At 47.2% G+C, this 25015-nt stretch overlaps 1 protein-coding gene across 1 annotated transcript; it reads right to left on the bottom strand.

The window, feature by feature from the left end:
* Positions 1-592: 592 nt before the first annotated feature.
* On the bottom strand, positions 593-22731 carry FMO2 (flavin containing dimethylaniline monoxygenase 2). Its single transcript, XM_079106399.1, has 8 exons — positions 22541-22731; positions 13910-14098; positions 10663-10825; positions 9116-9258; positions 5990-6189; positions 4433-4788; positions 2746-2818; positions 593-1856 (listed from the first exon to the last, which is right to left on the bottom strand). Exons 1-8 carry the CDS (start codon positions 22670-22672, stop codon positions 1511-1513), a joined length of 1602 nt encoding a protein of 533 aa, XP_078962525.1. The 5' UTR covers positions 22673-22731; the 3' UTR covers positions 593-1510.
* Positions 22732-25015: the final 2284 nt, after the last annotated feature.

Raw genomic sequence — 25015 nt, forward strand, 5'->3', positions numbered from 1 at the left:
CATCAACACGACAGCCCTTTGCACCCTGGGTCTGGGCTCATGGCTTTGCTTATCTGCCAAAGCGCAGTTCATGGAAGAGCCTCTGCAGCAAATGTTCCATAACCAGATGTTTGCCATGTTGCTCAACGTTCATTGACCCTGAACTGATTGTGTGTCTTTTAGGCTGAAGTTCCAAGAAAATGTTTGTCTCTCCTAACTAACTGATGGCTTCCTCTTATCAGATGACAAGGATTCCATGTAGTTCAACATTTTGCCTCGGTTATCTGTAAGGTCAGCGCCAGACTCAAGGCTTGACCATTACAAAGCTTTCCATCTACCTGGGAGATGCACTGTTACTTTTCTTCCTTGATTTCTACTTTTCCAAAATGTTAATGATTATCTTAGGCTATTGCATAGGTTTCTTTCACAGTACAGAATTTCCTTTAAATGCTTTTTAAAATCTGTCCTTGTTAGATATAATCAAATGTTTTTAGCTGAAACATAAACTAAACATTGTAAATCAAATTAATCTGATCATATCTGCAAGGGGAATACTGTTGTTCATGTGAAGGTCCCCCAAACTAACATGGATAGTGTAATAAATAGCATGAAATATTGGTAAGTCCTTTATTAGGTTTTTGTTAATAAATACATTGTGGGCTGAGATCAGGACCTTCAGTTCAAAGTCCAACAAACCTAGGCTGTGATTTGAGCTGTGTGGTCTTGGGCAGGTTATACAACTGCTCTGAGTCTCAGTTTCATCATCTGTAAAATGGGGTAGCATAGCTTTCCCCATCTCAGAATTGTGGTGAGAATTAAAAAAAACAATATATAAGCTGTGCACACAGTGCAATTTCTGGTCTATGATGAGTACTTTCAGCTAGCTGTTAAAGCAAGCTTATTTTTATTTTCACAGCAGTTTTGCTGTCAGATACAGAGGATGGGACCATTTGGTTAGCTTTTAATTTGAGGCTCAACAGTCTCTCTGAGCATCGTGTGCTTTTCTGTCTGTCCTCTTAATTTTGCCCCAAGTATTTTTGAGTGATTTCTGCACCAAGCAAATGGAGTCTGACCTAGCATCTGAGAACTCTGGTACCAAACTGGGCCCATGCAGGAACACCGTCAAGTGTCTCTGCGGGAGTCGTGAATGTTGACCACGGTTTACGTCGTTCAGTTATTCAAGCCAGGGAGCTGCTTTTCAGCCTGTGTCATTTCTACACTGCCCCCACATAACTCAGACCTCACCAAGGCTAGCAGCTCTATCTACTTGGGGAACGGCATTTTTAAATTATACTCTTTGGAGCCTGGTGAACTTGAGGAGAGGGTGGGCTGGCAAGGAGATTTCCTGCCATGACCTTGGTTTTATGTATGGACCTAATTCTCCTCCTTCCCCACAGTTCCCCTGCTAACTTATTCCTCCTAACTCTAAAATTTAGAATCTAAATAATATTTTTCTTTTAGTTTTGGTTTTCTTTAAGAGGCACTGACTGACAAGAAGCTAGAGCCGAAGTGTTTTGCTGATAGATCAGAACTACTGAATTTGGGAGAAAAGGGCCATGAGGATGGCCAGAAGCCCCAGCAGGGTCAGCAGCAGGGAAGTGGGGAGAGCAGATGACGCCTTCAGAGACCGGGTCTGCAGAGGCTTCAGGATCCTTTGCTTCTGGGTGAGGATGGCCCTCCTGGCTCCTTCCCACTGCCCAGGCCCAGCCAGGCGGTACTGATAGGAGTTGCAGGGCCCAAAGTAGAGTTTCACAGCCAGCGTGGGGTCTTGGAACAAAAGGGAGACCAAGTCTGGCTTCGCGCCTATCTCCGAGGCGAGCTCGTCCAGGTAGTCGATGTAATTGGTCTGCAGTATCTGGCTCTGGCTTGTTCCAAACCTTAATGAAGACAGTGAAAAGGACAGATTCACAGATTGTTTAAGTCACATGAGAATATGCGTTCGCTAGCTGTTGAAAGAAGGAAGGAATGAGTGGACGAATGAATGGGTTTTGGATGAATTGCTGGTGGAAAGTGAGTTCATCCCAGCAGGAAACCTTACAGCTCGGAACGAGAGTAGGCCATAACTAAGCAGCCATGACTCCCTGGGGACTCTGGGAAGGTGACAGAGTGATTGTGACCCTCATTTAGGGTTTATTGGGCAGCTGCCAGTCTCCAGGTCAGGAAGTACTGGTCAGGGTTTCTGCAGGGTCATGAGATGACATGTGCAAAAGACAAGACACTCACTGCTCGCTTGTTAAGTTACTATCGTACCTGGAAGTCTGACTGGAGAGTCACAGATGCTCAATAATTGCTAGGTAAGGAGATGACCCCTCAAACCAGAGGTACGGTCCCTGAGACAACTTTCCCAGGAAGCTCTATCACTGTTGAATCCCATCCCACCTCAACAAAAATGACTAACCCTGGACTGTCACACCCGAATCCCTCCCTGGTTTATTTCGATGGTACCCCAGCTAACTTTCGGGAGATCTTCAGGCCATTGTCCCGACCCCATCCCGTTCCCTCCCCAACTGGGGTGGCCTGAGAAGATACAGGATCTCACATGTTCATCACATAAAACCCAAACAAGCCAAGGAAAATGATTCTGATTTGGCAAAATTTCTAAGTGGTTCTTAAACTAGTATGTCCAATAATCTAGAAAGAACATAAAATGGCAAATTTCCAGTCTTTTCCACAGAGCTTCTGATTTGGTGGTTTTGAAGGTAGTCAGACACCATACCTTGAGAAACATTGGTCTAGGTAAACATTTTTTTTCAAAAACATGCTTACAGGTCGATTCTTTTCTCATTCCTTTTGACAATGTCCTCCATCATGGCCTTCTGTGAGGGCAAACTGCACAAGCCTAGAAAATAAAAGGTGGGTTTGAGTTTGGGCACAACTCAGCATCATTGCTTTATCTAGCAGTTGGCTCATGAGTCAGCTTCAGGCCATTTCGTCAAGTCAGACCAGATAGGGCTGCTGTGCTGCTGGACTCAGGGATGAAGCTGCTGTGACGTTCTGTGTGACGCTGCTTGAGGGGCACAATCCGCAGCGTGAACCAAGAGGGGACAGTGCTAGGAGAAGCCATGGAGGGTAGGCCTGTCCCAGGAGCTTGGCACTGGGGCCCAGGGGCATGAGCTCTCTTCTGGAGGTGAGAGGACACCGGGGAGTTTCCTGTGCGGCGGGACCACGTCAGCCTTGCCTTTTGGAAGGATCCACCTGGCTGCTGCTTTTGGGGAAATGGGCTCACGGCGGGTGAGCCTACAGTTTGAGAGACCAGGAAATGGCATTAAAGTCAGGCTGGTGAGAGATGAGAGCGGCCCCACCGAACGAAGGGCAGTGGGCAGGGAAGGTAGGTCAGGGCGGGACTCCTGGTCATGTGCTTGGGATTCCACCCCGTCCACAGGGGTCCCCTGAGCTTCACAGGTATTGTAAAGTGGTCCAGTCCCTGCGCATGGCTGGCCATCTCACACTTAGGTTCAGGAAGTCAAAACCGAGCTGGTCCTCGAAGCCCTCCTGTTCAGACTCGCGTTCTCCTTCCGCTTGCCCGTCTGTCCCCAGCACCCTGTCCATCCAGCTTCCAGCCTTCTGCAAGCCAGCCTCAGTTCCTCTGTCTTCTCCCAATGAACCAACTCTTCCTTCTGCTGGTTTCATCCTTCGTGAGTTCCCAGGTCTCCATCCTCTGCGCAGCCTGGAGCTCTGGCCCCGCACATGGGACTTCAGCAGGGAGGATCGCAGTGAGCTTGCTGGGCTGGAGGCCCCATTCCTTCCCCCTTTCCTATCTCTACTCCACACCACTGCTGGAGTAATCTACCTTCAGTGTAAATCTCCAACGCCTGTTCTTTGCTTACACCTCTTCGCTGGCGTCTCTGGCACAAGAGCTTCCTAAGACACAGATTCTAGGTCCGCAGGCCGAGTTCCCTCAGTAAGGGTCCTGAAGGGTCCACCAGATGGCCTCATGTGCAGCCAGATTTGGGAAGAACCCACTTACCCCTTGCAATCCAGGAGCCCCAGCATGGTGCAGTTTGCTTCCTGTCCCCTTTGTCTCTCCACGGTCATCTCAGCCCTCTCCACCTCGCCCACTGCGCTCTGGGAATGCCCAAGGCACCTGCAGCTTGCGGGGCACAGAGCCTTTGGCTTTCTCAGGTGACTCCTTTTCTGCACTAGAATTGCAGGCCCCCAGGACGTCTTCCTTGGCCGCGTGCCTCCCCTTGTCCCACACCCCTCGGAACCTGTGTCTCCTCCCAGCTCTGGTGTGTTCCTCTACCGAAGCATTCGTTGTCTATGTTAAAATGATTTGTGTAGGTTTCTCTCTGTGCCCCCAGTCCCAGCCCAGGGTTCAGTGAGGGTTTTGTTAGAGTTGAACCCTGGAGGCAGGGGAATGGGCTCCTGAGGAGGGTGAGAGCTGCCCCTGCCTGGGAGAACCCTGCCGTCGAGTACCCCTGCAGGGAGGTAGGAGATCAGGCTGCCCACTCACCTTTGAACACTCGGGTTGCCCACCGTGCCTGGAGTTCGACGGTTGGGAAAATGGACCCCAGAGGCTGGATGAGACCGATGCACGCAAGGGTGGCCTTCTCCAGTTGCGGGGGGAACATGTATTTATACAGCGAGACCCCGATATCCTCCACCTCGACAAGCGACTCTTCAAGGAAAGGAAAAGCGAAGGTGTATCCTGTTGCAAAGACGATGACATCGATGTCCTCCTCCACTGTCTCATCCTCAAACATGGCCGAGGTTTCTGTGAGCCCCGTTACCCTGGGTTTCACCTTGATCACTCCGCAGAGTAGACGGCTTGGGAGGTCGTCATTCAGGACAGGTTCCTTCAGGAGGTATCTGGGACACAGAGAGAAACACTCAGGAGGCCCTTTCACTGAGGAATCTTGGACCCTCTTGGCATTTTTTGGTGGTAGCTCTGAAAACAAAGGGGTTTCTCAGGTATTGTGACTCTAACTTGACTAGTTGGCCTGCCTCAGCCTGTGTTGTCTGACTTTATTCTCATGCCCCAAATCCTTGGCTTCAATAAATAAAGGAAAACACGTAAAAGACATTTCCAAGGAGAAAGCACCCCCCAGGGCTGAGAGAAAACGCCAGCACTGAGGTTAATCCCTGGGAGTGGGTGACTATTACCCAATTGGCACTTCCGACCTTTTTGTTATCCAGCTTTATTTTGCTGTTTCATTTAACTCCGACCTGATTGGAAGTAAGGAAGAGGAGATTTCATTTAATTAGCAATGAGACCTACTGTGGGATTAGTGTGAACATGAGCTTGTAAAACAGGTTCCGTGATATCGGTTGATCCCCAGTAGCCGTGGACTCTATTTGTGGCAGCACGGATGGTGGAGAGAATTGTTTCTGGAGTTCTATTTTTTTTTTTCTTTTTGTAGATTTGAGAACCATTTTCTTTTCTTTCTTTTTTTTTTTTAAGTTAGATCTCAGAGTACAGCAGTTGCCTGGTGTTCGTTAAGGTTCTAAAGATCTGTTTTATTTTAATTTTTTTAAATAGAAGGAGTCTGTTATCCACTAAAGAAAAATAAACATCCACAATGTTTGCTCGTGCTTACGATATCAATGATGTATAATTCTGAGATCAACTAATATTTGCCTTGGCACAGAAAAAGAAATATGCTCTCCAGAGCTGCCTGTGGGAGAGCCCTCGAGGTGCACCACATTGACCCAGCAGGCTATCGGGTGGGGAGCTCCAGGCTTCCCACCACGTCCCTTGGAAAAAAGGTTGGGGTTCTCTTGAAGTAGCCCTCTCTAGTGTGGATAACTTGGGTGCTAGAAAGTTCTTTCCATCAGTGCTAATTCTGCTTTCTGGAGCAGCTTCTGACATGTCTACATCATCTTCTGAAATACATTTTTTAAGACATACAGAACAAATTTGGAGTTCAAACTGCAGAACCTGTATGCTACACATCCTGCTAGTTATGGCTCAAATTACCTGGTGAGCAACATGGATCTTTGTAAAGAGGGGCACCTTCAGACACCCTGACTTATTAATGAGTATAATCATAAAAAAGCAAAATAACTCTACTTGTTCTGAGGCTGCAGACCATAATTTTCATGGTTGAACCACCGATTCATCTGTTGCTCCATCATCCACTTGACAATGGCTCGTGGCAGAACATTCCTGAGCATGGAGCTGAACCGGGTGTGGAACACCATGTCCCAAGGATAGCCTTCTTCCGAGATTCGGCTCATGACCCAGGAGCCTTTTCTGGTGCTGATAAATACCTGGGAAAGAAAAGGAGTGCAGTTTAAGTCAGAAGGCTGTACCCCAGGAGAAAGTTGGGTAGGTGCTCTAACGTGTTTGGGGTCCTTTTGTGAAGACTGAGTCTGTTGTGAGGGTACTTTGCCCACCAAGTGAAGTCTTCCTACTTTTCACTGTTTGTCAGCTTTATCATCAAAGGGGGTCCCAGTGGCTTCAACACCTCCCGAGGACTGTGTTGGATCCACCATCTCTGCCATGTCTATGGTCATGGTTTTTCAGCTTGTGGTCGATCCACTCAACTTGCCCCCACCCCATTTCTTTCTGGGTGCAGGTGGATGGTTACAATCCTTGGAAATGTGTGACTATAGCCTGATGACTACACAGCAAAATGTGTGATCTGCACACCCTGCAGGGAGTGTCAGGAGGGAAACGGCCTTCTGTGCTGGAAAGAACTTGGTCATGTGTTTTAAAAGTTAAAAACTCTGAACTGATGTTGCAGTCCTTTTCAAGTTCACACCTGGGTTCCCTTTCAGCTGTAAGATTGCCCTGGTTTTCAAAACGTGCACTTCAATCTCTTCAAATATATGGGTTTTCCTTGTTGACGGTTACTCTCCCAATCTCCAAATGTGCATTTGAACTGCTTCTCAGATTTTCACTTGTCATTTCGGGTTCTATTGTTTCAGGCTGTTCTTGGTCAATGACTCACTTAAGAAGTTAGATCATGATCCAGACTGCCTGGATCTGAATCTCAGACCCATTGCTTACTTAGCTGTGTTGCCTGGAGTGAATTATTTCAACCTCCCTGTGCCTCGGTGTCTCTCTCTATAACATGGGGGTAATGACGGCATTCAGATTAATGGGGTGCTACCTGTAAAGTACTGCCCAGCAAGCCAGAAGCACTGCTGGCTGTTACCATTTTGTAGATTCAGGCTGGAGGAGCTGGTTTCGTACAGCGAGTTACATCTGGATTGAGCTAGAATTTGTGAAATTGAGACACATTTTGTGGCAAAGGGCCTCCATCGTTGGGCTGTTGTACTGTTGGTGTGTGTGGTCGTAGGCTTCTGGCCCAGCATGTTGCTGTTCTTGCTTTTAGGTTGACTTGGCAGTACCCTAATGAGGTTCTAGACCTTCCATATCTCCACTCCTTGGGGCGGGTCCCTGAGTCATACCGGATGTCCTGCCTCTTCTCTTTGTTCCTTTCTCCTGTGATCCTGCCTATAAGCCAGCAGCTGGAGCTGGCTGGCCCTGCCACTCCTGGAGCATGAGGCATTTAGGGTCTAGGCTCAGGCAGCTTTCTCTGAGATATGCTTCGGATGAGGGCAGAGCTCTGGTGTTTGGAGGGAGCGTGTGGATGACCCAGCACCCTTCCATTGTGTCCTGAGTGGTGCTTCTGGACTCTGCAGTGAGACGGAATCCTGGGAACATGACCTTTTTTCAACAGAGCAGGGCTCACAGAGGAGTTTTTTTATTCAGCTGTATTTTTAAGCCCTGCAGATGCACCTAGTTCTGTCACAGCTCATGTAAAATCTCTAATAAGTTTTCTTGCAGAAGATTTGAGAATACGTTATTCTGAATAGAGGTTTTCTAACTATAGAGTTATGAGATTAATCAATATTGAAGAGACTGTGGGAAAGATGATTGAGTTGTAAAGCTCACATATGTGGCCAAGGTGGTTTTGTAGCATTGAATCTGGCATCACAGCAGGCTTTGTACATGGCATGACCCGTGTGAAGACTCGGCTCTACTCAAGACTTGATATCTTCGGAGCATCTGTCCTGAGTGCAAGCCCCTAGCCTGGTGACCTGCAGTGGTCAAGGGTGCTCTTCACTTGGTCGATGGCTGAGTCAGCTCAGCTGCATTGACCTCGCTGCAACATATGCCCTTCTTCCTGCGGTAGAGGCGTCCCCAGCATGAGGAAGATGGGCAGGGGGCCCCTACTCCCCTGCTCTGCTTGTGCCTTTAGAGTTCCTGCCTTCACTTTTGTTCTCAAGGCTTTGGAAAGTGAAAGGTGAGGACTTCTTAGGTCTAGTAGGTGATTTTCTGGTTTTAGCAATCTGCTGGGTCCCCAGGCAGGCACTGACCAACTCTGACTGAGGGGTGACTCTGAAAGGTCCCATCGTAACTCCTTCATTAACCTGCTGGGGAAACACCATGTGTATTGATCACATTTGCTACTGGGCTTCTCAAGTGCTGAATGTGTAAGATTCAGGATGAGAAAGTTTTACAGGGCAGGAAGTCAAGGCCATGGCAAACCCTGTGCAGCCAGAGACTGCCGCAGAGCGGCCCAGTGTCGAGTGACAGCTCCTGCTCAGGCCCTGTCCAGAGGGGACACTGGGAGAGAACCCTTAGCTGTTCCTCTGTCTTTACTTGGGTCTGTCCTTCTAGAGTGATTTATTCTCTGCCACTCCTGTCATCTCTGTTGACACTATCCACATCTTGTAACGCTTGACTGGTGGTCGGCTGGTGTCCTTCCTTCCTGAGTGGAAGCTTTGGAGAGCACCCAAGCAGCTCTGACCCTGGGCAGGAGGCTGGCTATCGAGTCAATCTTTCATGGTACTTGGGTAACTGAGGATCATCTGTATTTCAAATATGGTTCACATAACCCCTGACTTTCTAAAAGGCACATCCCAAAATATGAACAGGTCAGCTTCTCAGTGAGGCCCCTTGGGAGAAACTAGGCTTCTTACACTGAAAATCATCTAGTTGAAACTTCCCATTTTAAGAATGAGGGAACCACAACCGGAAGTGAGACCACTCACTCTAGGGTGCATGGCTGGCTAGGGGCAGGGCTAGGAGGCCAACTCTGGCTTCCGGACATCTAGATTTTCTGATAGCACACTGGACAACCAAGCAATGAGCGAGCAATGACTTTCATTGTGCCGCTGGAGTGTGCCGGTGCGCCTCTCCTCCCTAGTCTCCCCAAGGCCCCGGGTCTGCAGAGTGTCACACCTGCGCAGCCTCCTTGCTCAGCTCCACAGCAATGTCTGAGGCCGAGTTTCCTATTCCAATCACCAGGATGCGTTTCCCCTCAAATCCAGCTGGGCGCTTGTATTGCCGGCTGTGGAAATACTGGCCTTTGAACTTCTCGATACCTTCAGGGGGAGAGGAGAGAAGGCTGTGAACGTCCAAGGGTGCAAGTATGTCAAGCTCACTTCAGTGAAACTGCGTTGTCGGCTTTGCCTTCTCAGGGTCAGCCATTCGTCCTACTTTGTCCCCTTATGGGAGTTACAACCGCGAGCCAATTGGCAAACTCAAAGTGGAAAGAAGGAAGGTACCTTGCTTCTGGTACAGAGCCAAAGACCGGCTGAAACGAGAGGCCCCGGCACACATATTTATCAGACAAAAAGTGTTTTTGATGAACAGAACAATGAGGTGCTGGCTTCCGACTGCCCATTATTGATTGGGGCCTCTCCCAGGCCCCCCACACTACAGATATTCCTTTAAATAGCTTTTAAATATGTCACGAAATGTTATCATTGTGTTTGTATAACAATTAGAACATTTATTAATCTGATTTTGCAAATGCAAATAAAAACTAAAATAAGCCCAAACCCAGGCATGCAGAAGGTGTGCATGGAGTGATTTGGTAGCCTGTCGGTGGTTCGTTGCAGGTAAGCGTCTCTGTCCTTTCTCAGTCACCCCATTCACACTTCCCAGGAACACATGGTTCTATTGAAGCATTTGACTTTGGTGGTCGTGTTACTTGCAAGAACTGTTATACCTTGGTTCTTAAAATGGGGACCCTTAGCCAGCAACGTCAGGGTCACCTGGGAACTTGTTAGAACTGCAGATTCTTAGCCTCCTACCAGGCATATGGAATCAGAAATCCCAGGGCGGGATCCAGTGCTTTGTGTTTCTTGGTCTTCCAGCTGATCTTGCTTTGGACCACGAGGATCCAAGCCTGACAGCTGGTTAAGTGACCTGAACGAGGCCGCAGTGCCCAGGCTGTGGGCACAGGCTAGGCATCCGCAGGGATGGGAGGTGTGGACTGTGCACCACTGCATTCCAAGCCTTCCCGAGGGCCCTGGGAGAAAGTGCACTCTCCAAGAACAGGGCCCGGTAGCATGGGGACAGAGGGTGGCAGCGCTCCTCCCTAGCACCCCTCCTGCTCCCCGTCCCGTGGCAGCACTGATTCCCAGGAATGCTCTCGGAGACGCTGACTGTGGGCACGGCTCTGTGGCTGGGGCTCCAGAGATACAGCAAGCCCACGTGCATTAGGGAGGGCAGACCAAGGCCACAGTAGGCACAGGGCTAACAGGGCCTTTCTAGCAGAGAGCCAGTCTGTGTGAGAATTCTCTGGAATTCTGGGAAGCCTCGTGACTTTAAAAGACATTAGTGTGATGAAGACCCAATGAGGTTGATACAGCGATGGTGTTTGGAGTCTTTGATATTTCCAGATCCTTCCATGACTCCTGGCAGCAAACCTGGCCTGTCACCGAACTGCCTATGAAGTTCCTGGACACCTGCTCCCCTCACTGAGAATCCCGGGGCCTCACCTGGAAAGGACTGCAGGGGGATGTGAGGCAGGATGTGATGACCACTGCAAACCATAACCGCGTCGAAGATGGCGCTTTGCTCCTTGCCTGCGCTCTGGGTGACAACCTCCCATTGGCCGGAGGACGAGAAGTCTGGGCGCCTTTTCACCTTGAGGACAGTCGTCTTGAACAAACAGAGGAGGTGTCATTTGAGAATTGCTCGGGCATGACGGGGCCTTCCCCAGGGGCCTGGGAGTGGGGATGGGTGGGGTGTGATGGATAACCCAGGTAGCTCTCTTCCAAGCCCCCTGCTGACCCCTCCCTGCAGGCCCCGAGGTGAGGACTGCTGAGCGTGCCCCCATCTCTGACAGGCAGCGCCAGGGATGTGCTGCTCTCTGCACAAAGCCCGGCAGCAGTGGGGCCCCTGTGCTGAGGGCGCCACATGCTGAGGACTTGAGTGAGAAAAGAGAAGGAAGGAAAGGTCTGCTCATGCCACTCAAGTGAGCATTTGTCAAGAAGCATTGTGCCCCCGCCTGCGGGCTCCGCCTGAGCAGAGAGATTTCACATGGAGCACTCTGCAGAGAGTCTCATGTTGTCAGCCCTCCTTCGAGGGCTACTTGTTACAGTTCATTAGTTTTCAGAGCATGATGTGCTTGCTGTGCAGTTCAAGATCTCATCTGCATGAGATAATTTATTGTTCACTAATTCTTTTTAGTGAGCCCACTGCCTACAAGTCTAGTAGTTTAAAAAAGTGTTCGTAAGTGTTTCATGCCAGAGGCATTTAAGAAACAAATGGAAGTAAAGCTTGCCACACTTCTAGACGAATGGCATGCTTTAACTCTTGTTTGCAAGTATTTGAGTCTCCTACATACACGCGGTGGCTCGATAAGTGTCCCAGAGGCCCTCGCATTAAGGACCTGGTCTCCAGCCCACGGCCCTACTGGGAAGTGGTGGAGCCTTTAAAAGGTGCGGCCTAGCAGGAGGAAGTTTGGACACAGTGGGTGTGCCCCCCCAAGTGGACACTGAGACTCAGTCCCTTCTTGTCTTTGTCCCCCATATGCCATGACATCAGCAGCTTTGCTCCACCACGTGTTGTCTTCCACAACTACTGCCTTGCCACAGGCCCAAAGGCAGCGGGCCAAGGGACCGTTGAGACTTCTGCAACCATGAATCAAAATAAACCTTTCCTTAGGTTGATTACCACAATATTGTTTAAAAAAAAATTCAGATATTTTCCAAAATACTGGGTCGGTGACTTTTAAAGCTGTCTCAATTTAAAGATGGGCAGGGGATACGGATGGAAAACTTGTGGAAGAGCTTTACCACATGTGGGTAGTTTGCCGCTGAGTGAAGCTTTCAGATTCATAGTTCAGAGTGGCCCATTAACGGAAGCCCTGCAAATCCTTGCCACTCCAGGTGTGATCTAAGGACCAGGACCTTCAGATGGCTCAGGAGCATGAAGGACGTGCAGAATCCAAGATGTCACCAGGGGCCTGTTTCACCAGAGTCCCCACTTTGACCGGCTCTCTGTGTGGTTCACCTGCTCAGTGAACTCGAGAAGGCTGCGGCTCAGCTGCGGGCTGTTCACGGTTTACCTACTTCTACTTTTTTAATTTTAATTTTTTAGTTTTTTGGGTACCAGGGGCGCTTTACCACTGTTACATCCCCAACCCTTGTGATTTTTTTTTTTAAATTTTGAGGCCAGATCTAACTAATTTCCTGAGGCTGGCTTGAAACTTGTAATCCTCCTGCCTTGTAATGCCTCCAGTTGCTGGGATGACAGGTGTGTACCACCTTTTTTTTCTTTATTGAGGTGACATTCACATTATTAATTTTTGATGCAGCATAGACTAGAACGTGAATAATCATCAAGAAAGGGCAAGATGTTTTTCACGTAGCATTTGTTTCACTCCCTCTGAACTGTGTTATCTATCGCTTCTTGAGTTTAGTCCTAACAGTGACAGGTCAGCAATGAGACCAACCAACGGAAATCTCCACCCTCCAGAAAACAATGGCAGCAGTGACATGATAAATAGGAGAAACAGCTCCCTTGTAACTTCACCATGATCTTTAGAAGGACGGATAATATAAACTACATCTTATAAGAGGGTGATAAATTTGTTATGTAGATTGATAGCTCGCTGGACAAACCTACTGTAAAGCTTCTGATATAAAGACTCTGTCATAAGATAATAGGACCAGGAATTGAGATAAACTGAATTAGGTAAAACTGCACATTGAACCGTGTTTACAAATATAGACGTCCATCAAATTATAAACTAATATGATACAAGCCTGGGACATGTAAAAGTAGAATTACTAAGAAAATGAGATGTCTCAAAACAAATATGCCTCACAGTTATCCAGAAATGTAATCTAAAATTCATTTTTGATCATTTAAAATTCATATTCTATATAGTTACTAATTCTCAGAGTATGTTATTGATAGCAATGTGTGTTGAGTGACAATATTGTGTTGAATGTGTGTTGAGTGACAATATTGCATTTTCGTTATTGTTGTTGATTATTTGTTTTTGAGAAAACACAGGAAAAGGTGACTTCAAATGTATTTCAATCTGATCCTGGTTCAGTAGTGCACACCTGTAATCCCAGAGGGTTGGTAGGCCGAGGCAGGAGGATCGAGAGTTGAAAACCACCCTCAGCAAAAGCGAGGCACTGAGCAACTCAGTGAGTCCGTCTCTAAATAAAATACAAATTAGGACTGGGATGTGGCTCAGTGGTCGAGTGCCCCTGAGTTCAGTTCCCAGTACAAAAAAAAAAAAAAAAAATCTGCCATCAATATGTTGCTAGAGGTTGTGTCTAGGAGAAATGAAATTAGTAGGAATAGTTCCTACAGGCTTCTGAGATAAGTGGAGATTAGCAAGTTTATTTCACACATATGAAGAAATCCCATTATAGAGGAGTTGAAAAAAAAGTGATCTGATTTTTTCATATATCCTTTCAAGGGAAATGAAGCTAGGAACATTTAAAGGTAATGGATATTAGTTTAAATGCAGTTTTATCATCAATATTATCATCATTCAAATGTTTAATCTTAACAGTTGTTTTTCTTCTTCTGTTAATGTATACAATCTACAAAATCAGGGCAAGGACACTATTTCGAGGGTTTGGTATCATGCTCTGACCTTTTAACCAGAGTCGGAGTGGGATGGTTTATTCGCAATTTCTTCTAGCATCAGGATAACTTTTCTATTTAGAGGTGATCTGAACTAATGTAGAGAAAACCATTTCCCCCCAAATACAGTACCTGGAACTGAATGTATTTTAGAAGATCAAACTTTTTGGCAAAAATTCTGAAATATTCCAGAAGTTTGGAATTGTGTAGGAAGTTTGGGAAATCTTCAGGCATTGGAAAGTCACTGAAACAGGACATTTCCTTGCTGGTGTTGGTGATGACAGATCGGTAGATACTTGCTCGGCCATCTTCCACATTTTCCTGAAGGATGGAGTAAAATAATTAGGGGTGACCATGTGCTGGAGCAATCCCTGGTTTCCCACTTTTCTCGCTCCCCTGCACCACATGACTCTTTCCTTGTGGCAGCAGGATCAGAATGGATGGCGAGGTGCAGGGCCTCTGGTCTACCATTCCCCATGCTGGGACCAGTGTGCTGCTGCCAGCGTTGCTGAATGGGGTGCTGCTGGGTGGGTGTGGTGGGGACCATTCTTTTGGCACAATGCAGGATATTTAGTGTCCCAGCTCTCTACCTATTTAATGTCAGTTTCTGGGAACCTGTTAATTTTCTAAATTTGCCCTAGAGGGGCTTCACCCAGCTTTTACCTCTTTAGGAACCAATAGATGCTGGGACATTGGACAGCAAACAAGACAGAGATTTTAAAGTAAAGTGAGCACATTTGGGAGTGGGGAGTTCACATCTTGCTTTGACTCTGCCGTCTTCACTTTGTGCTTCATGCACGCATCCTTCCTCCAGTGATTCAGGGGACAGCACCCACACGGATCCAACCTTCACCCTGAGTTCTAATGTTAGCAGAGTGCTTTGGCAAAGCCTGAAGCAGCCACGTCATGGTCGGGTCTGTGATTTCCTCTAAGCGGTGCTCTGCAGATGCCCTGCCTGGGGAATCCTGAAAGCACCGAGTATGATGAGTCCAAGTCCGTGAGGTCAGCACCTGGTCAAGAGCTTTTATTGGGAAATTTAAATGGCGCTACCCAAGAAGAGAGTCTGCAAATGCACAGACTAAGGCAAAATGCAGAGCAAGAGCACTTGCTACTTTAGTCCAGCCATAAGGTGGGTCTGAAGGCATGGAAAGCCTGTAGGAATGCATTAACTGGAAGAAGTGACAGACTTCCTGAGATGGTCCCACAGGGTCTTCCACAGCATGTGAAAAAGGAAAGCAAATTTGCCTCTAACGCAGCCCCATGCTATATCAGTTGCACGTGTTCTTTCTCATCATTGTTCACACAAAAACATTCCTTTCCTGCCCAATCTTTAGGAGGCAGTTAGTCTGGACTAGAAGTAGGGCATTGGTTCTTAGAGTTAGATGTGAGTTTGAACCCACATCCTTCAGACTGCGTGAGTCTGGGCCCATGAGTGCCCTGAGTTCCAGCCCCCTCTTCCATGCACAGGGATGCCCCAGGTGCACAGCAGTGGCGGCCTTCCTTAGTGAGGAAGCCAGAGGCTTCAGACAGCCACCAGTCACGGCTCACAGCACATTGCAGCACCGAAGTCCACCAGGGTGGCTGCCCTGACTGGTACAAATAACTGGCACAGGCACTCACTGTCACCACACCTGAACTTCCTAAAATTTTCTGTTCAGAGATTAAACTAGATCTCAAAGAGTTCAAAAAGAGTAAACTTACAAGACCTTGTCTCCTAAGTGAAAAGCTGTCTGTCCTGGACTTCATGAGTCCTAATTGCAGGGGTTTCGGCACCAATGTGGGTCCAAAGCTCAAATGATGTAGAATCCTTGCTAAATATAGGTTGTTCCTAAATGTCTTCTGCCCTCTTTCCTTTCTGTCTTCTCATTCACTCACTGACCAACCATTTCATTCCTCCTACTTACCACAGGTCTGTTTTTAAGAGTATGCGTTGGGGGGTGGGAGGGGGCAAGAATGGAGGAAGGAGGGACTGTATAGAGGGAAAAGAGAGGTGGGAGGGGTGGGGGGAGGAAAAAAATAACGGAATGAATCAAACATCATTACCCTATGTAAATGTATGACTATGCAAATGGTATGCTGTTACTCCATGTACAAACAGAAACAACATGTATCCCATTTGTTTACAATAAAAATAAATAAAAAAACAAAAAGAGTCTGTGTTAACTTTCCTGGACAGAATCAAAACTTGGAGATGCCTTTGTCATGATTTGTCATGATGAAGCGAGTCAGAGGTGGGTAGGCCAGCTTCCTGGGAGGTCAGAGTTGACAGTGGTGTTATTGCTAACTATGTAAGTATTGGAATCCTAAGGGGGGTTACAATAGAGTATGGAGGGGCTTCTGATGCAGGGATATAATGAGCTAAACTGGATAAATAAGCAATGGTATTTTTATTTTCAAACACTGCCTTCAAATTGCATAATACTAAAGACAAACTGGTGTTTGACTGAACACAATGTCCTTGGCAAGACTGAGTGTCTGAGCTTCTTATCCAACCAAGTGCTCAAAATGGGAAATATTTCATTAAGAAAAGAAAAAAAAAAAAAAAAAGACAATTTTTAAGACCAGATAATTTTGTGGGTAGCATAATCAGAGAGACTTTCTGAATCAGACTGACTGGACTGATACCCCAGTTCCACCATCTCTAAAGATTTAGTGATCATGGACAAGTTACATAAGCCAGTCTCCTCATTGTTCCCTGGGGAGTGGGACTCACTGATAACTCCAGCACAGTGAAGCACTTGCCACAATGCCTGGCTCAAGACATGTCCTGAGTCAATGTTTACCTCTTTTGCTATTATTACATACTACTGGAGTAAACTTTTAAAAGTAACCATAGATTAAAATCAGTCAAACTGAGACTGTTCAGTTATATAGCCAGGATATTAATTGTTTGTTTTTAACTCCCAATAAATTTGCTTTAATGTGGTTGAATTTTCTGTCATGCCAATTTTAAGGGAAATTTGAGAGGTGAGATCTGGTTCTGGTGCCTGAGCCCATGACCTTAGGCCAGGGAAAGGTCTCCTCTGGGGTTGTGCCTACGCAGTTCATCAGCAAATGATGATCACATTAGGATTCTTACCTGAAGATCAAGTGCTAATCTTTATGATCATGTTCATTGATAGATAATAGTTCAAAAAAGAATCTTTGTTGGGCTGGGGGTGTAGTAAAATGGTAAAAGCACTTCCTAGCAGGTATGAAGCCCTGGACCCTAACCCCAGCACTGCAAAAAACAAAACAGAATAAAAAAAATAATTTTAAGGAATGTTATTTTTTCCTACATTTAGTTGACTGAAGTACATTTGTTTGGATAAACCTAGGTAAAATGGTATTGTTTTCCCAGGGGAAAGGGAAGATGATTAATATTGACTTCCTAAACAGATACACATCAAGTGTTTATCCTGCCCAGCCCTGAGTTTGGACTTAGGGATGAGATGCAAACAGCTCATGGTTTGTATCTGAGCTTATTATTCTATTAAATCAAAATGCATTAGGACTTTGGGGACATGAAGTGAAGACTCAACGAGAAGGGAGGCTTTGGGGTTAGCCAAGACAAAGACAGGGAGATACAGATTCCAAAACAGACAAATGAATGCACATATTTACTTCAAATACAAGCACTTCCTAAAAATGGTATGTACGCACACTGGATTTATGGGTCGAATTTGCTGTAGTTTACTTAGTTGAGACAAATGATCATATGAAGATTTTCCTCATTCAGATCTTTCAGAATGTCAGAAGACCGTATCTCAAAACTAAATTAGTTCAGGTAGCACTGATTTTGAATTTATCTTCTTTTGAGCATGGACTGGATTGAAGTTATTTTTGGCTTTTTGGAAATAGAACTGTTGTCAAAACTAAGGAAGATTACAAGGGGAACAGGTAAGTTTCTCAAGGGAGTGAATTTATAAAGCAAAAATAGATTCACTTGTTATGAAAATGAATTAAAAAAAACCTACACGTTAGCCTTTTTTTGGTGAGACGTCATCATATGGACTTTACCAATCAATACTTTGTTCTCATGGATAGTTACTCTACAAAGTTGGAAATAGTAAAATTGCTTTTCTTTAAAAACTTTCTATCCTGCTATCTCTTCTCTCTTTTGGATGAATCTTACAACGATCTACTGTACTCCATGAATATGTTTGAAACTTTTTACTTTTTTGACCACTAGAGACGAAACTATGGTTTCCAAAAGCATTGATGGACCAGTTGCCCTAGAAGTTTTGGGGATCTCTGAAAAACCCCAGGTGTGAGTTGGTCTGAGTTGTGCCCAGATGCATGTGCTTTGGAAGAGCTCCCTAGCTTCTTGGATGTGAGGGGAATCAGGGAGCTGCATAGCATCACTGCCTGCTCCCATCTTGCCACTAGGCTGGAATCTCCCTGAACCACTGGCCTGGATCCCTCAGAGTCTTCTCATTCAACTTCCTGGCTCCTCCTAACGGACCCTGTTCGATCTCTGGAGCCTCAAAAGCTGCTGCTCCTCCACCTGCATCCTGCTCACCAGCTGTGCGGTGACTCTGTGTTCTCCAAGTACCCTGGTCTCTCAAACTTCCGTACTTCTGCATATGCTGTCTGCTCTGCCTGGAACTCTGTATCTCCATGTTCACAGGCCCCATCCCTAGTTATTGTCAAGACATAAAGCATCACACCTCCTGGAAGCCTGTTTCCTGCTGAGTGAGGGTCTGTGATTCCAATAGCAGTCAGGTATCAGCCCTTATAAAACTGCACTCTGAAAGGGATTTTCTTGCGTGTTCCTTCCTGAGGCACAAGCCCCTTGGCAGTGAGGACAGTGCACCCTGTATCTTTAGCACTCGGTACGGGTCTAGAGTGTAGGAGGCCTCGGTCAATACGTTCGAGTAATACAAACAAGGAGCTTTTTCTAGCACTGCAAAAGGACTTGTTGATATTAAAATGGGCAGTCACTACTACACTCTTAACTTTGTTCTGTTATATGCGTAAAACACTGGTTTTTCTAATAATATACGATAAACCTCTTTCTATTTTACTATACTTTAAACATTATGTCTTTAAACATGTTAGGAAAATCAACTTAAATCTTAGACCACTGGCGAAGAGAACTAAGGGATCATTGTGTTGCATGTTCGGTTGCCTGGAGAGTCACATGTATTTAACATTTTAAATCTGGTTCTGTGAAATGGGCGGCAGAATGCAAAAACCTGCTACAGCAAATCATGATGTGATAAATTTATCTAAAAGAAACTTCACAAGAAACATGATGGTAAGGCTGTTACCTCTTCTGTAAAGGAGATGGCGCTTCACCGTAGCTCATCCAGATAAGGCGATACTCCCAGCGAAGAGAATGCGAGGCTAACAGACACACGCCAACCTAAAAGAGGCCGCTGCCAGGGGGAGGAGGGCAGGTGGAACGTGTGCTCGGGCCAGGGAGAGGGCACTGCATGGCAAGGCCCACCAGGCGCTAGCCCAGGCCACAGCTTCTCATTTTTATCTTTTCATGATCTACATATTAATCAGTAACTTTGATGGAGACAAACTTCAGAGTTGTGAAGACCCAAAGCAGGGAGGCAGAGCAGAGCTGACAGATGACTGATGTCAAATAGACTTCTCAACCAAGGATCAGCCAACTAAGCAATGTTTAATACACACCAACGAGAATTCTTCTAAGTAGCGGTAAAACATCAGCCTCACAAGAATAGGATAATAGTGACTTGGATCATCAGTTGCTAAAATGGAAAAGACCCAGGGTTTTAACCCATCCCAAGGTCAGTGTGAGTCCCGTAATGAGAAGCAGTGTAGTGGTGGACCCTTGCATGCTTATTCTTAGTGACGTGGCTGTGTCTGAGAACTGTCGCCCCTTAGTCATATGGGCAAGACGCTTACCCTTGACTTTTTTATGGTTAAATTGGGGTTAATAGTGAATAATGTTGAAGGTTATTGTGAGTATAAAATGAGATAATGCATGTGAACATAATTATGCCAACGTGAGCTTTTATTTCGCAAATGCCATCAAAGCCAATGCCACACTGAGGTGCTTTAGTGGAGGGTGCCGTGCGGGCCGTGTGCAACACAGGCCCAGTGTGTGACATCAGGCCAGGCGATCACCAGTGTGCCAAGTGCAGCGCTTGTGTCTGCTTTGCTCCCCACTGTCTGAGGCAGTGCCCTGCACCTATTTGACCCTGAAAAATGTATCTGGAGAAAATAAATCAGTTGGAATATTAGACTTGGGGGAGTGGTGTTCTGAGAGACAAAGTGATGTTTCAGATTGACTCTTGAGGAAAGAACCCAGGACATCTGGAGACAGTTACATGAAAATTAATTTGAAGAGCTGGGCACATACCCCGGGCTGGGGGAGGGCTGTGTGCAACAGGAAAGCTGGGTGCACAAGTTACTTCCCCGTCATTACAGGTGTCAGGAATGGGCAGAGAAGGCTGATGGCTCTTTTGGTACCCCAGTGAGGTTGTTAACTGCGAAGGTTCTGGAATCGTTCAGACCTTTGTTTGAGTTCTTTTCCATCAACTATGTTCCCTTGGGTGTTATTTATCCAAATCCTCAATTTCCAGCTCAGATATCAGTGAAGACAATCCCAAGACCTTCTTCCCACCAGCATGGTGAAGAGAGAGGCATGCTAAGTGCTTCTGTGCTGGGAAAAGTGCTAAAAACGTGTGAACTCCCACACTGCCTATGCTCCCAAGATGCCACTAGGGGATGCTGGAGAAACTTCTGAAAGAACTCGGTACCAGAGCTGGGCTTGGGAGGGATTTTACATTTTTTGTTTTTTAAAAAACTTGTCACCACGACATGTGTGGAGTGATCTCTGAAGAATTGTGCGTAAACAGAGAAATTAGTGAAAAACTCATTTTAAAAACAATTTAGGGTGTGGAGGGGATCTCATGAAAATAGAAGGGAAACCAGTAGAACCGGGATAGAGGTCCAAGGGGAGGGAGGAGGAGGGAAAGGGAAGTTCTGGGGAACGAAAGGGACACATCGTATTGTGTGCAGGTACCCATGCGTAACGAGGGATGCCACTATGTATAACTATAATGCACCGCTAAATACATGGGACAAAGGAAAGGTCCTGGGTGGGAGAGCTGTGAAGAGGCTTTCCCCCCAGCAGGGGGCTCCCAACACCCTTCCCAGTGGCCCCCTTGGCAGTCCTGTCTCCAGGTAACCAAGACTCTTGCAGGCCAGGGGCCAGGGGCAGCCTGTGACGTTTGATTACTATCCCCCTACAGGGAGGTAGTATATCTTTGGTCACGACAGGAATGACCAAATTTCATATCACCTCCTCAGGACCAGCTATAACAGTCTAAAGACCAGTTAGTAAGGAATGAACGTGATTCAGGCTGGTTTTCCAGCTTCCTTCTCTGCGAAGCCATCTGTCTCACCTAGGGATCCATCTCACTATCAAGCCAAGCAATATTTCCCACTCGTTATCTGTGCAGCCCTGGCCAGACTTGTCTCATCACAGTATTCATTGGAAATCTTACTAATCATCCCCAGGAGACCCTGGTTCTGTAGGTCTGCTAATCAGGATCTTTAAGAAACCCAATAGGTGTTTCTTGGATCAGATACCTTTGAGAAACCTAATGATAGAAGCATCCCTTTTGGGGTGAGGTCGAATTGGCAAAGCACATATGCTGGGTGACCGTGCCATCCCCCTAGCTGGCCAGCCTGTAGGAAGAGCCCTCGGGATGGCTGCTGCTGACATGGTTACCTCCACTCTGCACGGATTCCAACGTTTTGCTCCTGTCTGAAGTGTTCTCGTGTGGCTCGAAACCTCAGTTGGATACGCCTGATACATAACTCTTAAGTTGCTGCTGCTGCATTATGAACTTGAACTTCAGTTTAACCTTTCTGAGTGAGAACATGAGTTGGGGGCATGGTGTTCAGTAGGTGCTCAGCTGCCGGGGACTGAGCTGCGTGGCCATAGGCAGCCACTAGACCTCTCTCCTGTCTTAGCTCGTCCATCAGCTTTGTTACTGTTAGTAGGTGACACAGAGCTCTGTGGTGAGTCAGGACAGTTCTGAGTTCTCGTGTGAGCAATCTCCCCTCATCCTCAAAAACAGCACTGTGAGATAATTCCACGTCACTGTTATTATCCCCAGTGTCACCGAGTACCCTCAAGCACAGGGATGTAATCACTGGCCCAAGATGTCACAGCTAGGAGGTGGCAAGTCAGTACATTTTCAAAAGCTTGTTGGATGGAATAATCATGTGCCTTTCAGATTTCAGTACAAATCCTGAGTCATGGTGTCACTATTGGGATTTGGTGAGCAGAAAGAATTTAAGTAATATGAATATTTGATGAAGAGATTCACAGCAGTTACACTAGCACATAATCTGTAGCTCAGAGAAACAAACATGGTTTATTTGTTGGAGAGATGTCGGAAGTGCTGGGGCACATTCTCTGAAGAAGCATTTGGCTCAGTGATTGAAAAAGAAGTAAATGGTGCCCTGAAAAGAATTCCTGTTGCTGTTATTTTGTAAGCTGTTCTCCAATGTTAGTTTATTCCCTAACTAGTATATCAGAGAGTGACAAAAATATGGGCCATGAGATAACTGCTGGGTAAAGGATGCATGCCTGGTTGGCAGCTGGGTTGGCATAGCACGGACCTGGGGAGAGATGCCAGCCTGTTACCCAGGTTCCTATGTAGCTGCTAGATAAATAACAATAAACTGGATCAAAGTTGCCCAAAAAAATCTCACCACAAGGGCCACAAGTAGCTATGATTCACTCTGAAATAGCAGCTCCACCCGTTTAAGGAGCAGGAAGATCTCACTTACTTGGAATCGCCACAGCCCTCCGATATCCCCCGTCCTCTCAAAGCAGGTGGGCTCCAGCCCCTCGTCCACACAGCATTTCAGTGAGACCAGGCCGCTGACCCCCGCTCCAATCACTGCCACCTTCTTTGCCATCGTGTCCTGCCAAGGAGTCGACCAGTCATTACTGCTTAACTCAGCTCAGAGGGGCCTTGCGGTGGTAATTCAGCAAGCAGCACTAATTGAATGAAATGCCTGGCTAGTCAAATCCCAGGTTCCTGTTCCCTTGAGAGATGCTGAATTGTCTTGGTGGCAAGGCTTGTTTATGTGTCTTGGTTTAACATTAAAAAGCAACCCATTTAACAATGCCAAAGTATTCAGTAACGTGGGGTGTGGATGTGAGCCAAGGCTTGCCTGCGACCCCCCGGGGTCTGAGCGCCCCAGCTCTCACACTTACCTTGTCTTTCCCTCTGAGTGCTGCCCTTCCAAAGAAGAGTTTTCCCGTCGTTTGTGTGCTGGGAGACGGAGTCTTAAGAGTCAGAGGTGCTGGGAGAGGAGAGGCGGGAGGAGCTTCCTGCTCCTCCTCCCGCACTCTGCCAGCTGAATCTCCAGGAGTGCTGGGGTTGAACCAGAGGCTCAGGTCCCCCAGTCAGGGGCAGTGACCGAGTCCCAAGGCAGACACCAAGCAGTAAAAAGGCACACACCTAGCATGCTGTGCAGGTGGTTTAGAAGTTCGTCTTATCATGGATGTTGCAAATGGGTACTGAGTTGATAAGATGGATAAATAAAAAGAAGCTAAAACCATTCCTAATCTAACCATGCAGAGGTCACTGGGATTGCTGTTAACATCTTTCTGGGTTCTTCCACCTGCTTATGTATACACAAAATGGGATTGTACTCCAAGTTTGATTTCCAACTTAAGTTGGAACTTGCAAACACCAGTCACCTTGCACATGTGGGCGCGTGGCTAATGGTGTGTGAATTCCACTTGGTTGATGGCACAGTCTCCCCTGACCAGGTCTCATTTCTGTGTGGGAGGCACCTTTTCTGGCACATCACTGAGCCCAGGTGAGCAGACAGAGTGTGTCCCTGATCTCCTGGATGGACATTCTTGTTCTGACCTTGTGCCCTTGGACTTGATGCTTCTGGGTCCCAGCATACTGTGGTTGCCTGTTCCCAGCTTGCTTGCCCTGCCCAGACCTGCATCTCATCCAGGTCTCTCTGCTTGTATGAACGTTGGCTTGCATGAACCTACGGGGATTTCTAAGCTCTTCCAACCCACACCCCTCGTTTTGGCTTGCGAGAGAACTGGGTAACTGTCTTTCGCTTACACTCTTGGTTATAAGCATGAACATTTAGTAGAAGACTAAGCCAGGGGGCTGTGGAGCCCTTGCATACCTCAGATGTAGTCAAAATGATGAAGGTAAGGGATTTTCTTCTGCAGCCCGGCAAGACCAGTGGCTCTAAGCACCTGAGCGGTTTCACATCAATTCCTTAGATAAACACTGACACTTCCTAGGTGCTGACGCTGTCCAAGTGCTGCAGCTATAGCAACAAACAAAAGAGCAAACCCCTGCCCCTGTGGACTTTGCTTTCTAGTGGAGAGAGCAGCCACCAACACCATAAAACAAGAGGTAGGTGGAGAGGAGAGCTGGGGAGAGGACAGACGGGAGGGACCGAAGGGCGGGAGGAAGGCGGTCTGTCAGGTTGGAGGTCAGAGAGCCTCTTCCCTGAAATTCCCTGAACCGAATTTGGTCACAGCGAGAGAGGCTTTCTCTGTCCAGTGAATAGAGTGACTGGATGACAAGATGGCAACAACAATGACCAAGACACAAAAGAAAGAGCTGAGCACATTTCTCAGTTAGGAAGGAAAAATCAAGTTACTTCATTGTCAGTCGGGCACAGATTCTGTAAATAGCCCACGAACAATTCTCCAGTTATGTCCTGGCTGTCCCCTCTCAGGTTGGTCCTGACGTCCTGGAAGCCCTGCTGGCAGTGACCATTCCTTCCGCCCACACAGAGAGGAAGCGCACGGGTGTGCCAGCAAGCGTGTGAGCGACACACTGGGGACACTACCCAGGAGATGGCCGGGTGGAGCCCTGCACGCCCTGCCCCACTGCACATGCCCCTGTGTCCACTGCACAGGGACCAGCCAGGCGCGGGCGCAGCCGAGGAGCCGCTGGGCCACAGCGCTGGCTAGCTTCTCAGGCGCGCCAGGCACCAGCTGCCCCCAGGCCAAGGCTGCGGGCCGATCTCCTCTCAGGAGACCCTTAGGTCCTTCTAAGGTTCTGCTCTTACTAGAACGAGTGTGCCTTGCACCTCTCTTCCACACGTACCAGTCACTGTCCTGGTATGGGTACCTGACAGGGCCTGCTCAGTGGAGCTGCACCGTGTTAAGTCTCCAGGGCTTCTCGGACTTTAGTGCTCACAGGAATTGCTTGAAGACCCCGCCAAAACGTGGGTGGGCATTCGGTAGGTCAGGGGTGGCCCTGAGATCAC

This window comes from Sciurus vulgaris (assembly GCF_902686455.1).
Source record: "Sciurus vulgaris genome assembly, chromosome: 12".
NCBI classification, from domain to species: Eukaryota; Metazoa; Chordata; class Mammalia; order Rodentia; family Sciuridae; genus Sciurus; species Sciurus vulgaris.

What these genes read in the sequence shown, in the direction of transcription:
- FMO2 (XM_079106399.1), bottom strand. Translation starts at nt 22,672, where the DNA reads ATGGCAAAGAAGGTGGCAGTGATTGGAGCGGGGGTCAGCGGCCTGGTC. An exon ending in GAGGGCTGTGGCGATTCCAA is followed by an intron (nt 14,099 to 22,540) that starts GTAAGTGAGATC and finishes TCCATCCTTCAG; the next exon opens with GAAAATGTGGAAGATGGCCG. An exon ending in GGCAACCCGAGTGTTCAAAG is followed by an intron (nt 2,819 to 4,432) that starts GTGAGTGGGCAG and finishes TTTATTTTCTAG; the next exon opens with GCTTGTGCAGTTTGCCCTCA.